This window comes from Erpetoichthys calabaricus, chromosome 5 (assembly GCF_900747795.2).
Source record: "Erpetoichthys calabaricus chromosome 5, fErpCal1.3, whole genome shotgun sequence".
NCBI classification, from domain to species: domain Eukaryota; kingdom Metazoa; phylum Chordata; class Cladistia; order Polypteriformes; family Polypteridae; genus Erpetoichthys; species Erpetoichthys calabaricus.
The window spans coordinates 248,863,498-248,877,515 of record NC_041398.2 but is presented as its reverse complement, the minus strand read 5'-3'; the positions used below and the strand labels follow the sequence as shown (position 1 = coordinate 248,877,515).

At 46.4% G+C, this 14,018-nt stretch overlaps 1 protein-coding gene across 1 annotated transcript in view; it reads right to left on the bottom strand.

The window, feature by feature from the left end:
• The window catches only part of zgc:154142 (uncharacterized protein LOC555481 homolog), a 130,896-nt gene that overhangs the window by 72,997 nt on the left and 43,881 nt on the right, over window positions 1–14,018 (bottom strand). The window contains exons 5-8 of the mRNA XM_051928107.1: window positions 13,004–13,101; window positions 8,938–9,064; window positions 7,841–8,023; window positions 6,639–6,860 (exon numbers count right to left, since the gene is read on the bottom strand). Coding sequence (XP_051784067.1) covers window positions 6,639–6,860; window positions 7,841–8,023; window positions 8,938–9,064; window positions 13,004–13,101 — 630 coding nt within the window. The remainder of the gene's footprint in view (window positions 1–6,638; window positions 6,861–7,840; window positions 8,024–8,937; window positions 9,065–13,003; window positions 13,102–14,018) is intronic.

The window sequence follows — 14,018 nt, the reverse complement described above, 5'->3', positions numbered from 1 at the left end:
TTCACAGCCTTTGCTCAATACTTTGTCGATGCCCCTTTGGCAGCAATTCCAGCCTCAAGTCTTGTTGAATATGATGCCACAAGCTTGGCACACCTGTCCTTGGCCAGTTTGGCCCATTCCTCTTTGCAGCACCTCTCAAGCTCCATCAGGTTGGATGGGAAGCGTCGGTGCCCAGCCATTTTAAGATCTCTCCAGAGATGTTCAATCGGATTCAAGTCTGGGCTCTGGCTGGGCCACTCAAGGACATTCACAGAGTTGTCCTGAAGCCACTCCTTTGATATCTTGGCTGTGTGCTTCGGGTTGTTGTCCTGCTGAAAGATGAACCGTCGCCCCAGTCTGAGGTCAAGAGCGCTCTGGAGCAGGTTTTCATCCAGGATGTCTCTGTACATTGCTGCAGTCATCTTTCCCTTTATCCTGACTAGTCTCCCAGTTCCCACAGCATGATGCTGCCACCACCATGCTTCACTGTAGGGATGGTATTGGCCTGGTGATGAGCGGTGCCTGGTTTCCTCCAAACGTGACGCCTGGCATTCACACCAAAGAGTTCAATCTTTGTCTCATCAGACCACAGAATTTTCTTTCTCATGGTCTGAGAGTCCTTCAGGTGCCTTTTGGCAAACTCCAGGCGGGCTGCCATGTGCCTTTTACTAAGGAGTGGCTTCCTTCTGGCCACTCTACCATACAGGCCTGATTGGTGGATTGCTGCAGAGATGATTGTCCTTCTAGAAGGTTCTCCTCTCTCCACAGAGGACCTCTGGAGCTCTGACAGAGTGACCATCGGGTTCTTGGTCACCTCCCTGACTAAGGCCCTTCTCCCCCAATCGCTCAGTTTAGATGGCCGGCCAGCTCTAGGAAGAGTCTTGGTGGTTTCGAACTTCTTCCACTTATGGATGATGGAGGCCACTGTGCTCATTGGGACCTTCAAAAGCAGCAGAATTTTTTCTGTGGCCTTCCCCAGATTTGTGACTCAAGACAATCCTGTCTCGGAGGTCTACAGACAATTCCTTTGACTTCATGCTTGGTTTGTGCTCTGACATACCATACCATACCATACCATTTTTATTTGTTAAGCGCTTAAAAACACAGCATTACAACTGACCGAAGCGCTGTACAGTTAAAACAAGCAAGACTAAAAGCAAAATATTAAAAACAAACATTAAGAGAGAATTAAAACAGAGACACTAAAAAACAGGTCAGGGGACCCAATAAAACAGAGAAATAGCAAAAAGCAAGTGGGAATAAGACAGGTTAAGAAATAAAAGCCAATGTGAAGAAGTGCGTTTTTAGGTGTGATTTGAATGTGGCGACTGAAGTGGCTTGCCTAACCACTAAAGGTAAGGAGTTCCAGAGCTTGGGTGCACAGACAGAAAAAGCCCTTTCACCACGAGCTTTAAAATGTGCCTTGGGAACGGTTAGGAGCAGCTGATCTGCGGATCTAAGAACACGAGGGGGATTGTGACGATGGAGCAAGACACTCAAGTAGGCAGGGGCTAGACCATTTAGTGCCTTATAGGTTAAGAGGAGTATCTTAAAATCAATTCTGAAGCTAACCGGCAGCCAGTGTAGGGTTTTTAAAATCGGTGTAATGTGTTGGCTTCTGCTGCTTCCAGTTAAAAGTCTATAGACAGGTGTGTGCCTTTCCAAATCATGTCCAGTCAACTAAATTTACCCCAGGTGGACTCCAATGAAGATGCAGAAACATCTCAAGGATGATCAGGGAAACAGGAGGCACCTGAGCTCAATTCTGAGCTTCATGGCAATGGCTGTGAATACTTATGGACATGTGCTTTCTCAGTTTTTTTATTTTTAATAAATTTGCGAAAACCTCAAGTAAACTTTTTTCACGTTGTCATTATGGGGTGTTGTGTGGAATTCTGAGGAAAAAAATGAATTTAATCCATTGTGGAATAAGGCTGTAACATAACAAAATGTGGAGAAAGTGATGAAGCGCTGGGAATACTTTCTGGATGCACTGTAGATAGATAGATATATACGGACAGAGTGAAGAAAAAAAAGTGTATGCCGAGATTAAAGTCGACATGTTGAGTGTATTTTCGATATTTCCACTTCATTTTCGCTGTTTATGTCTCTAGTAAATTAAACAGTGATTTTAAAATGAAGTTTACGACATGACAAAATTAAACCAGAGAGAGAAAAAACAAAGGTTTAAAGTTTGTAAAATAAAGTAAATGGCGAGAATAAAGTGGAAATGTGGAGAACACACTCAACATGCCGACTTTATTCTCGACAGCAGAGGCGGCCTTAGGAGTACGCGGAGCCTTGGGCGAGTGTCATCTGCGGGGCCGAGAGCCATAAGTGTGGGCTATACTGTATACCGTACCACCACGCTCACGGGCTTGTCCGTCGCTAATGCTGTACGCCTTATTATTGTTATAAAACATGGTGCCTTATGTACTGTAGGTACCATTGGCCGTTTGATTACATTATGTATTGTAATTGTTCTTATATTGGTTTAGTGGCCTTTAACCAACTTAATTAATGATTCAGAAACATTTTGCCCGCAAAATGAACAAACTAGATAACAGTCGTTTCTGCCGTACCCGCTGGAGTCGGCAAATTTATTTAATTACGGAGAACCAGAACACTTGTAATAAAACGAACACTTAATAAACAGTCACAGACGGAAGTCCACTTTTCTGGCTTTTTGCTGAGCAAAATCGTTGATAAGATCCTCGTAGTCCAATGTTGAGGCAAGTTCCTTTTCGATTGACAAAATACTGTGACGTGTCTTGCCATTGCATGGGCTATAGGGAAGGGAAGCAGTGTTGGGGTGGAGTCTTGAGGGAACCCTGTTTGTAAGGGCTTGGGGCACCTCCCTAGAGAGAGATGAGTGACAGGGATCTGGGTTAATTAATTAATGGGGCGTGATAAAAGGTGGTGGGTGGCCGGAAGTTGGAGTTGGAGGCTGGAAAAAGTGAGGAGAACAGTTTAAGGTGGAAAAGAAGGGACGTAACTGTTTGGAGAGTAAGAGAGGTAGATAGGACGAAGGTGATTAGTCTTTGTTATTTTGGAGGTGTCCCCGTGACCCAGACAACGGGCGGCTGTAGGGCACCGTTTATATCGCGGCTGATTGAATAAAAAGCCAGTCGGCATTTTTGGAAGACTTCCCCGGACAAGCGGCTCCTGAGTGTGTTATTCGACGGGACGTCACAATACCTAAACTGCACAGTCTATTTTGCGACATTGTTGATCGTAGATAATTTTTGATAAGTTTCAACTTTTGAAAAGCTTCTTTCTGCGCTCGCAACGGTCACAGGAATTAGAAGAGATCCAGTCTATAACGGATTTGAATGTCTTGCAGAGGCCCCGCATATTTGTATGATGAGCTGACGGTGACAAAAGAATCTCCTATCGCGGGGCCCGGGTCGATTGCCCACGTCACCACCCCCAATGGCCGCCTCTGTCGCATACACTTTTTTTCTTCACTGTGTCCATATTTGTTTGTTCTTCTCCGTGGCCCTAATAAGTCCGAAACTTAGTTAAATTTTTTTTTCTCGTTACAATCCTGCTGACAGATTAGTTAGTGTGGCTCGCGCATAAAGCTGACCGTGTATCTCGCCGTTCAATATCCGTCTGCACTGCACGGTGTTAGCGTCCCGGTGCGGCTATAGCGTCAAGTAATTGCTGCCTGGTGTGAGTCTGAGTGAACACTGCACTTGACCCGGCCAGATACACCTAAAATATCATCTCAGTAACACAAACATTATTGAGGCTGGGGATCTGCACTGGCAATCGGAAGGTTGCCGGTTCGAATCCCGTAAATGCCAATAGGGACTCTGCTCTGTTGGGCCCTTGAGCAAAGGCCCTTAAGTTAAGGGTGACCATCCATCCCTGTTTTCCGGGGACAGTCCCCTTTTCGGACAACTGTCCCCACTCAGAAACATGTCCCCGTTTTCACCTGGTTCACTTTTTTGAATGTAGCTCATCACCACGATAATTTGAACTCGGCGCGCATGCGCGGTGTTTTGACGGAAGTTGTGCTTTACCGCATCCTGCAACTTTGGCGAGAAATCACGTGATAAGCTTTTCTCTTTGTACTCTGTAGTGTTCAGAGTCCTTACTCGTGATCTGTAGATTCTAGCCCTCTTGGCCCAAAAAATTCTGGTCACCTTACCAGAAGGCTTAACCTGCAATTGCTGAGCGCTTTGAGTAGTGAGAAAAGTGCTATATAAATGCAAAGAATTATTATTATTATTATTATTATTGGGAGTGATTAAAGGTGCTATATAGAGAAAGGAATGACCGCTATCCAAAAGGACAAGTACAAAAGCCAAGTTGTGACGTCAGGCCTGTCTGAGTGTAAAGATAGACGGCCGATATTTTATTATGCTGTCAGTCCTGAAGGGCAAATGAAATGTCACCTAATATTGCCAGCCTAACGTATTCCACTTGAGGGTGACTCAGAGCCAAAGCCTGTCCTAGTACTGGCAGGCAGGACCCAAACCTCAAGACCACTGCATGGCCCACACCGCCCACAGCACCAATCAAGTGTGATGAAATCTTTACGCTGTGATTGTGTCACAATGTCACTGAAACACCGATAGGTGGGGTTGGTGGCCTCACAAGCGTGCAACGGGATTTCTTTACCCAAATGGAAATGTGCAAATACATCTAATCCAGTTAGATAGATAGATATGAAAGGCACTATATGATAGATAGATAGATAGATAGATAGATAGATAGATAGATAGATAGATAGATACTTTAGTAATCCATCCATCCATTTTCTAACCCGCTGAATCCAAACACAGGGTCACGGGGGTCTGCTGGAGCCAATCCCAGCCAACACAGGGCACAAGGCAGGGAACCAATCCTGGGCAGGGTGCCAACCCACCGCAGGACACACACAAACACACCCACACGCCAAGCACACACTAGGGCCAATTTAGAATCGCCAATCCACCTAACCTGCATGGCTTTGGACTGTGGGAGGAAACCGACGCAGACACGGGGAGAACATGCAAACTCCACGCAGGGAGGACCCGGGAAGCGAACCCGGGTCCCCAGGTCTCCCAACTGCGAGGCAGCAGCGCTACCCACTGCGCCACCGGGGCCCCCTACTTTAGTAATCCCAAGGGGAAATTCACAAATGTTAACACAGTTAATCGTTGTTCTCAAAATTAATTCTGTTTTTAACAATGTTGGCACTGGAAGGTCACACAATGATTTTGAACCTGAGACTTTTGATATTTTATATAGCGCCTTTCCACATTGAAAATCGTATGAAGTTGCTTTATAGCTGCAGTAAAGTTGCTTCCATATTTCCACAATGTGACCACGGGCTGGAGAAGTGACTTTCACAGAAAGTGTGTGGGACTTAATCTCATATAGCGCCTTTCCCCAGTGAAAACCATCCCAAGTCATTCTACACGTATGGCACAGTTGTTTATATGCTTCTGCACTATGGCCAATGGGCAGAAGGAGATCAAAGGGGTCAGGCGGGGAATCGGCTGTTGGCATTTTCAAGAAGAAGACACGTAAGCAACACATGCACCAAGGTGAGCGAACACGGCACGTGGATGTACAAGACCCCCCAAACCCCCCCCCCCCCCCTCAGGGCAGCGTGCTGGTTAAGGGTCGACAGGTGACAGTGAGGACAACACAGCATCAGCCACAGAGGGAACTGAGACTTGGACTGCACATCACTAAGCTTCCTGCCCCGCCCCAGTCATTTAGCTCCACCCCAAATACTCAGCCCCACCCCAGCCTCTGGTGTGGCTCCATTATGAATGGCCGGATGGGGTCCTGGAGTTCTGCTGGGTGGTCTTCCTGGGTTCCCCCCCTTATGAATATATGTAAAACATCATTTTTAATTACTGATATTATTACCTACCGTATATGAATATATTTTGCAGTCTATTAGAAAACACTTAAAGGATAATTTATCACAATATCTTGCAAGTATACTGAAATAGATTGTATTGCATTGGGAAATATGTTTGTGTCAGTATATTAAGTGAAATGTATATTTGAATTTTTTTTCAGATATAATGTAATATTGCTGCGGTGGGTTGGCACCCTGCCCAGGATTGTTTCCTGCCTTGTGCCCTGTGTTGGCTGGGTTTGGCTCCAGCAGACCCCCGTGACCCTGTGTTTGGATTCAGCGGGTTGGAAAATGGATGGATGGATGGATGTAATATTGCAAGATATGTTCACACATTTTTCAGGAATATTGCAATATTTAAAATTTTGTATGGGTCACAGGGTGCAGCCGAGGGGGGACCCCCTTGCTGTATCACAGTTCCTCCTGAATAGGAAGTTCTGCGTCCAATATGACTGGGAGAAGAGCCAACACTTACCTGGGAAGAATTAGGGTTCAGTATATCTGCCTTGGGAATTTAGGGGTGTATACCCCTCAGGGTTGGGGCGCAGGTATGAATGAAGAGAGAAAGTAGAAGAGGATTTGTGTTCGTGAGGAATGGAGACCTGTAATAAGTTATTTTGAACCCATGACTGTCTTTGGTCCAGTGGTGTCAGCACCTCGGGACTCTGATCTGCCCCCTGCTGGTGGTCACAGTATATCAGGGTTAAACTAACCACTCGTATTTGTAAATGGAGTGAAGTAAAAATGCTGCCCTCAAGTAAAGTAGAGCCATACTGGAGTACACAGCACTGACCTAACTGGTCCAAGTCGTCCAGCACTTCCAGCCAGTCTCCCTTGCACTGACCAGCATCGCCGACAACAGCCAGATCCGTCACGGTGAGCCTCACCAGGAGGCCTTGCTGGACGGTGATGTTCCAGGAGCAGCGCAGGTCAGTGGGGTACGCTCCGGGGTAGTTCTTGGAATGGATGACCCCTCGTCGGCCAAACTGCAGGAGGCTGCTGTCACAACCTGAGTCTGTGAGGAAAGAGAGAGAAAGAAGACGAGATGGTGAGCAACTCTGAGTCAGGATTAAGGTGGGTGGGCGCCCTCCTATTTGGGCTTCTAGAAGATGAAGGCTGCCTTTGGATGACCAGGCATGAGTAACGGATTACGGTGACATTACTCTCGGTCATCTGTTGAGGTGGAAGATGAACGTCCCCGGTGTTGAGCAGCCACATGGGCTGAAGGCTACAGGAGGGCACACAGAGGCAGGACAGATGGCACCCACCATCCATACATTATCTCTGTCTATCACAGCACACCTACAGGTGGTCACAAAGGTCAGTTTATGTAACACGTGCGTTTTGGGTTGAAACGAGCATGGAGACAACATGTCAGTGACATGAACTGGAACCCCTAGTGCCAACCACTGTGCCAGTCTACTGTGGGGGCAGCCTAACTTAACATTCTCCAAGCTACTTAATCTAATTTATGAGCATTGGGAGCCTATCCTGAGAGCACTGGAACCAACACAGGATGGGGCGACAGTCCAGCACAGGGCACACAAAGCCACACACTCAGACAGGTGCCAGTTTGGGGGTCTGGCTGTGCTCTTTCTTTATTGAGTTCACGCTGTGGCACTTGGTGCACCAGAGTGCTTATTTTTGGAAAAGGCAGTAATTATAAGGATGAGGAGGCAAGGAGGGTCTTCATAGAGCCAGTGCCCACAGGGTGGTCTCCAGTTCAATGTTTGGGTGTATGTCACTGTGCCTGTGTCCCTTTAGTAGCCCCTGAGTGGGACGTACCTGCAGGTTGGCTAATTGTCAACATTTTTAGAGGCTATTTGACAAGATGCCATTTTTGGTCTCCTGTTGGATGAAAATAAGCAGGACCTCCAAACAGGACCCAAATGCCCCCATTAGCAGCCCCCTTGACCATGCAGTCTACTGACACACCTGACCACCTAATGGATGGCAAAAGCTGGCAACCATTTTGTATGCAGGGAATTGTCTTACCCACTGTCGGTGGAACACTTGTCATGGACGCCGGTGTACTGGCTGGCGGCAGTGGCGGCAGGTAGAGGCTGAAAGTGGCGCTGAAGCCCTTGGCTGTGTCCGAGGCATCTGAGATGAAGCGGACCACCATGGTGTTGCCAGTGGAGAGCAGGATGGGGGGTTTGGTAGATCCACAGAAGCGACCTGCAGAGGGAGGAAATGGGCAAATGATTTAGCTGGGCATCATGGAGGACTTGGCACCAATACAAAGGCTCCACATTAAAAGCACTTTTTGTTTTATCTTCACTGTTTTTAAAGTGTCACATTATTCACTCGCTTCTTCGTGTTCCCAACCTGCTCATTCATGGTGGCTTGTAGGGGTGGTCCAGCATCCCAGGTTCAAATGGAGTTTGCATGTTCTCTCTGCCTCTCTGTGGGCTGTCATGGACTTTTAACTTCCACATCTCTGAAGACTGATGTGTGTGGGCAGCTGGCAATGTGTTGTTAACTTTGACCAATCATAAAGGGTCTCTGCAAAAATGGGCAGATGTGACTTACTCTATCTATCTATCTATCTATCTATCTATCTATCTATCTATCTATCTATCTATCTATCTATCTATCTATCTATCTATCTATCTATCTATCTATCTATCTATCTATCTACTGGCTCCCCCTTCTGGGATAGCACCTATTAACTACTGCTAGTAATCACCCTGGAGGATGAATGAGTAGATAATAACATCAAATCAAAATCAAATCAGTCGCTCTGGATGAGAAGGCTCAGGAGTTGGGAATCATTCATTTGTTGAAGTTTCAGCGAGTGTTGTGTTTTCTGTGTTGTTATTTTTTGGATCATATCTCACTTTGTTATAAAGCTTTTGATTCTTGGATATTGTTTTGTGACTTGAAATGTATTCTACATGTCATTGAAGTGCATGAATGAAATTTGAGATACGCATGGAGAACATTCAGCCCAACAGCCTTGTTTGTTCAGCTAATCGCCAAAGGGGTCTCAAAATCTCATCCAAGCACTTCTTATAAGCAATGTATAAATGGCCGACACCCCGACTTGTACACGTGTGTCCACTAATCATCAGGAGTGTCTCGTCACTTACCAAGCAGCCGAGAGCCCTCGAGATGCCCATCAAATATGTCCACATAGTCCAAGCAGCTGGCTGGTACCAAATCAAAGGAATCGAAAACGAGCTTCACTCTCCCATCGGCAGCCACGCTGATCTTCCACTACAAGAGACAATAAAAGTGAGGGCCTCACCCCGTGGAGACATTGGTGTCTTTGTGTTTATGAGCCTGATGGACACAAAATTCATAGTGCCCTTAAATCGCAGTGCCCACGGTAAACAAAAGGGTACAGTGCAAAAACAAAATAAAGTAAAAATAAATGGCAGAAATGAGTTCTATACAACAAAAGACCCCAAAAAAATGGAACAATCACACACGATAAAAAACAGACAAATTCAAAAAGGTGGGCTGTAATGGTAACAGTGGGTGGTCCTTGACGCTGGTTTTTGTTGTGATCCACGACCTTTTTCTTTTTTTATTCCTGATGTTTCTCACACTTTTAATAGATAGATAGATAGATAGATAGATAGATAGATAGATAGATAGATAGATAGATAGATAGATAGATAGATACTTTATTAAATTCCCATACTCCAGCAGCAGCATACTGATAATAACAATATTAAATTAAAGAGTGATAATAATGCAGGTATACAGACAATAACTTTGTATAATGTTAACGTTTACCCCCCTGGTGGAATTGAAGAGTCACATAGTGTGATGGAGGAACGATCTCCTCAGTCTGTCAGTGGATCAGGATGGTGACAGCAGTCTGTCGCTGAAGCTGCTCTTCTGTCTGGAGATGATCCTGTTCAGTGGATGCAGTGGATTCTCCATGATTCACAGGAGTCTGCTCAGCGCCCGTCGCTCTGCCACAGATGTCAGACTGTCCAGCTCAGTGCCTACAATAGAGCCTGCCTTCCTCACCAGTTTGTCCAGGCGTGAGGCGTCTTTCTTCTTAATGCTGCCTCCCCAGCACACCACCGCGTAGAAGAGGGCGCTCGCCACAACTGTCTGATAGAACATCTGCAGCATCTTATTGCAGATGTTGAAGGACGCCAGCCTTCTAAGGAAGTATAGTCGGCTCTGTTCTCTCTTGCACAGATCATCAGTATTGACAGTCCAGTCTAATTTATCATCCAGCTGCACTCCCAGGTATTTATAGGTCTGCACCCTCTGCACACAGTCACCTCTGATGATCACGGGGTCCATAAGGGGTCTGGTCCTCCTAAAATCCACCACCAGCTCCTTGGTTTTGCTGGTGTTCAGGTGTAAGTGGTTTGAGTCGCAACATTTTACAAAGTCCTTGATTAGGTTCCTATACTCCTCCTCCTGCCCATTCCTGATGCAGCCCACAATAGCAGTGTGGTCAGCGAACTTTTGCACGTGGCCGGACTCCGAGTTGTATTGGAAGTCTGATGGCTGAATAGGACCGGAGAAAGTACAGTTCCCTGCGTTGCTCCTTTGCTGCCGACCACAATGTCAGACCTGCAGTTCCCGAGACGCACATACTGAGGTCTGTCTGTAAGATAGTCCACGATCCATGCCACCAGGTATGAATCTACTCCCATCTCTGTCAGCTTGTCCCTAAGGAGCAGATGTTGGATGGTGTTGAAGGTGCTAGAGAAGTCCAGAAACATAATTCTTACAGCACCACTGCCTCTGTCCAAGTGGGAGAGGGATCGGTGTAGCATGTAGATGATGGCATCCTCCGCTCCCACCTTCTCCTGGTGTGCGAACTGCAGAGGGTCGAGGGCGTGACGGACCTGTGGCCTCAAGGTGGTGAAGCAGCAGCCACTCTATGGTCTTCATTACATGTGACGTCAGGGCGACAGGCTGGAAGTCATTTAGGTCATTAGGACGTGATACCTTTGGGACTGGGGTGATGCAAGATGTTTCATCAACATTTCATCAAGCAGAGTAGGAGTCCCCATTGATCATATCGGTGCGCAGATACCACATTATTTCATTTAGCTGAGGGAGGGTGGGAGTCCTGTGGGAGTCCCTCTTGATCACTTTGGTGGCCTCAGGTGGTGAAGTAGCAGCCGCTCCATGGTCTTCATCACATGTGACGTCAGGCAGGGCCGGATTTATATGAAAAGAGGCCCTAGGCTATTCCACTTATGAGGCCCTTTCACCTTCCATTTTTAAGTTTGTAAATTACATGAGAGATAATAAAATTTTGCTAACAATTTGAATGTAGGCCCCTCTTGATCTTGAGGCCCTAGGCTGGAGCCTAGTTAGCCTATAGGAAAATCCGGCCCTGACGTCAGGACAACAGGTTTTGCTTTGCTTTTGTGTTTTCTTAGGTGGTCCGTTCAATTCTTTTACGTTCCTCCACGTCTAGAATTCTTTTTCTGAAATAAGAGACATTAAATACCAGCATCATCTACGACAGTGAAGAGACGACTTTCCTCCGACGAGTCTCGAACAAAAGGCCGCATCAGGAACTGGCAAAGACAAAAAAGAAAAGGCTAAGCTGGGCACAAGTTTGGAGTCAGCCAGCAATCCGCCGTTCAAAGTCTGTGCCCTTTCGCCCCTTTTAATTTGTTCTGTTTGTGGTTGCAGATGACACTGGGATCTGGCGTGTAGAAACTGCGATGGCTTTTGTGGCCACTAGAGGGCACTGTTGCTCCTCAAATCCAACACAACAGACGCCAGGCACAAGTTAAAAGCACAAAGAGTTTTTTTGCTTTAAGGAAACTCTTCCCAAAGTGTTTCCCACCACTGCTGCCACAAGTAAGTAATAACAGCACACACAGTTAATCTTCTTTCTCTGTCTTTTCTCCTCCCACAAGTTTCATCTACCTTCTGCCCGACTCTGGCTCATTTCTGTGAGGTCAGTCCAGTCGTTTTATATTGACCCACCTGGAAGTGCTTCTGCTCTTCTGCCCACGTGGTCTGCAAGCACTTCTGGGTTAGGCAGAAACGTCATGCCCCGTGTCTCTTCCACAGCACCCTCTGGCGGCACCCACGGTCCCCAACAGGGCCGAGATATCGAACTCCAAGTCCCATGATGCAACTGCGGAAATAACCAGGGAAGCTGCCATCTTGCATTTTGGGGGTGGCAGTGCCCTGGGTTGTGCTGCCGGCCGTCCCTCACACTTGAAATTAACTGTGGACTTTTAAAATGGGCAAACCCATGGAATTTGCCTACAAATTCTTTTGTTTTCAATATTATTGTTTTCAAAACTACAACACCCCAGTGAGCACATCGCTGATCTAACTTTTGAAAGCAGTTCTCCTCAACAAACATTGACGTAAGAATGAAAAAGTGATGTCTTTGTAAGTTGTGAGTATTGACAATGTCCGCAGATGTTGGCATCCATTTCTCTGTCGTTGTCGTTCTTGCATTCTGAATCACGGAGTACGTCAGGCTTGTCGATCAGCTGTAGTATCAGCCAGCCGCTCAATGGCTGCATATTCAGACTTACATCTCGTCATTCTTTGTCACTGAAGCAGCTTCTGCTCTTGGTCATGACACACAGCAGATGTTGCCACTTGAGGTCTATTTTCACACCAACACTGCATAAGGACGACTGTAGTATGAGGACAGGAGTGGCGGTCAGTTAGCGCAGGTACATGTCAGTCTTTGGTGCCCCTGCATTCAGTGTCTCCTACTTGACACTCAGCAGGTGTTGCTGCTGTTCTTCTTCTTCTTCTTTCTATAAACACCATCAGCAATGTGCTTCATGCTCAGCAGATGTCACCTCTGTTCTTTTCCTTTCTGCCATATCGCCCTCTCGAGCAGTTTGCCACAACAATGACGCCAACCCTGGTAACTGTCCAGAGTTCGGTGCTTCCCACACCTTTTGTGCGTATCACGTCATAAGCTTTCAGGTCCTCACCCCAGTGGTCCACAAGTAATTGTGTGACAAATGGACACAACTATTAGCATTTTATATACAGTATATAGACGCCCTTTTGTACCCACATTCAAAATGTCACCCATTAAATGACTCCTCTCCATAATAAATCTGGGAATTTGCTGAACTGATGAGCAGGGATTTCATTTAAGGGGTTCAGAATCAAAGTTAACCCATTTAGGAGTGAGAGAGCATTGATAAATCCCAAAGGTCGGGCACAGTTGGGCATCCTCACCTGGTACAGCACATTGTCTTCATAATTCTTGGCAGGAAAACCCGGAGTCAGCAGCTGTCCTCGATCCCCCTGGATGACGCCACCAGCACCCACTATTTCTGGAAGCACAGATTAGAGCGCATCGTCAGCATGGGCAGGACACGTTCTGCGGGCTGGTTATTTTGTTTATTTATTTACTTGTGTTCATGTTGTTGGGATATTCTACATGTGAACCTCAGGAGAGGACATTAGGGACAAAATTGGAAAAGCAGACTTATGTACACTGAGGTCTGTTGAGTTAAGCTGTGGAGCTTTGAAATGAGCCCTGGGGGGGTCCACTCTGATGGGCTGCTGCCCTCTCACCCACTATGTGCCCAGGCCTGGACAGAACACAACAAAGAAGACTCTGAGGCCCACAGTCATGTAGAGCCACCACTGAGCTAATGACTGGTGGTGAGCTAAACTGCACTGAATTCACTCCAGTCAGCCGAGAAGGAACTGAACTAGTAATGGAGTGGATTATAATAGTGCAGTGGTCTTTAAAGTGTCACTTGAGGGCAGAGGGTAAAGTCTGAAAACAATCTGGGATCGATTATTGTGACCAACAATGTGACCTGAGCAATGAGGCAGCAGTGCCAACCACTGCGCCACCACACCTCAAGCAACAACAGATGCAGACAGAAGAATAAAATAGGACAAATGGACACAAACTAGCATGAAGTAAATCAAATAAAAACCATTACGCTGAGAGAGTGCCAATCTTGGGGTACACATTAGATATGCACCAAAGTGGTGGTGTGGCACTGGCCCGCTCCAACGTTTGAAGCACAGCAGCAACGCCTTTTTCTTGTTTCCCAGGAATCTCACACTTTCTTCTTAATCAAGAATTAAGAAATGCCTTGTAAACAGGAATACATTTTTAATTTGTATTATTCTGTGTTTTCTGGTGAGAGGATAGGGACTGGGATGGCAACTTTTTAGCTGAGCACCTAGCTAATTTGCATGCAAAATTAGCCATGCGGTGCTGTGTTGCCAG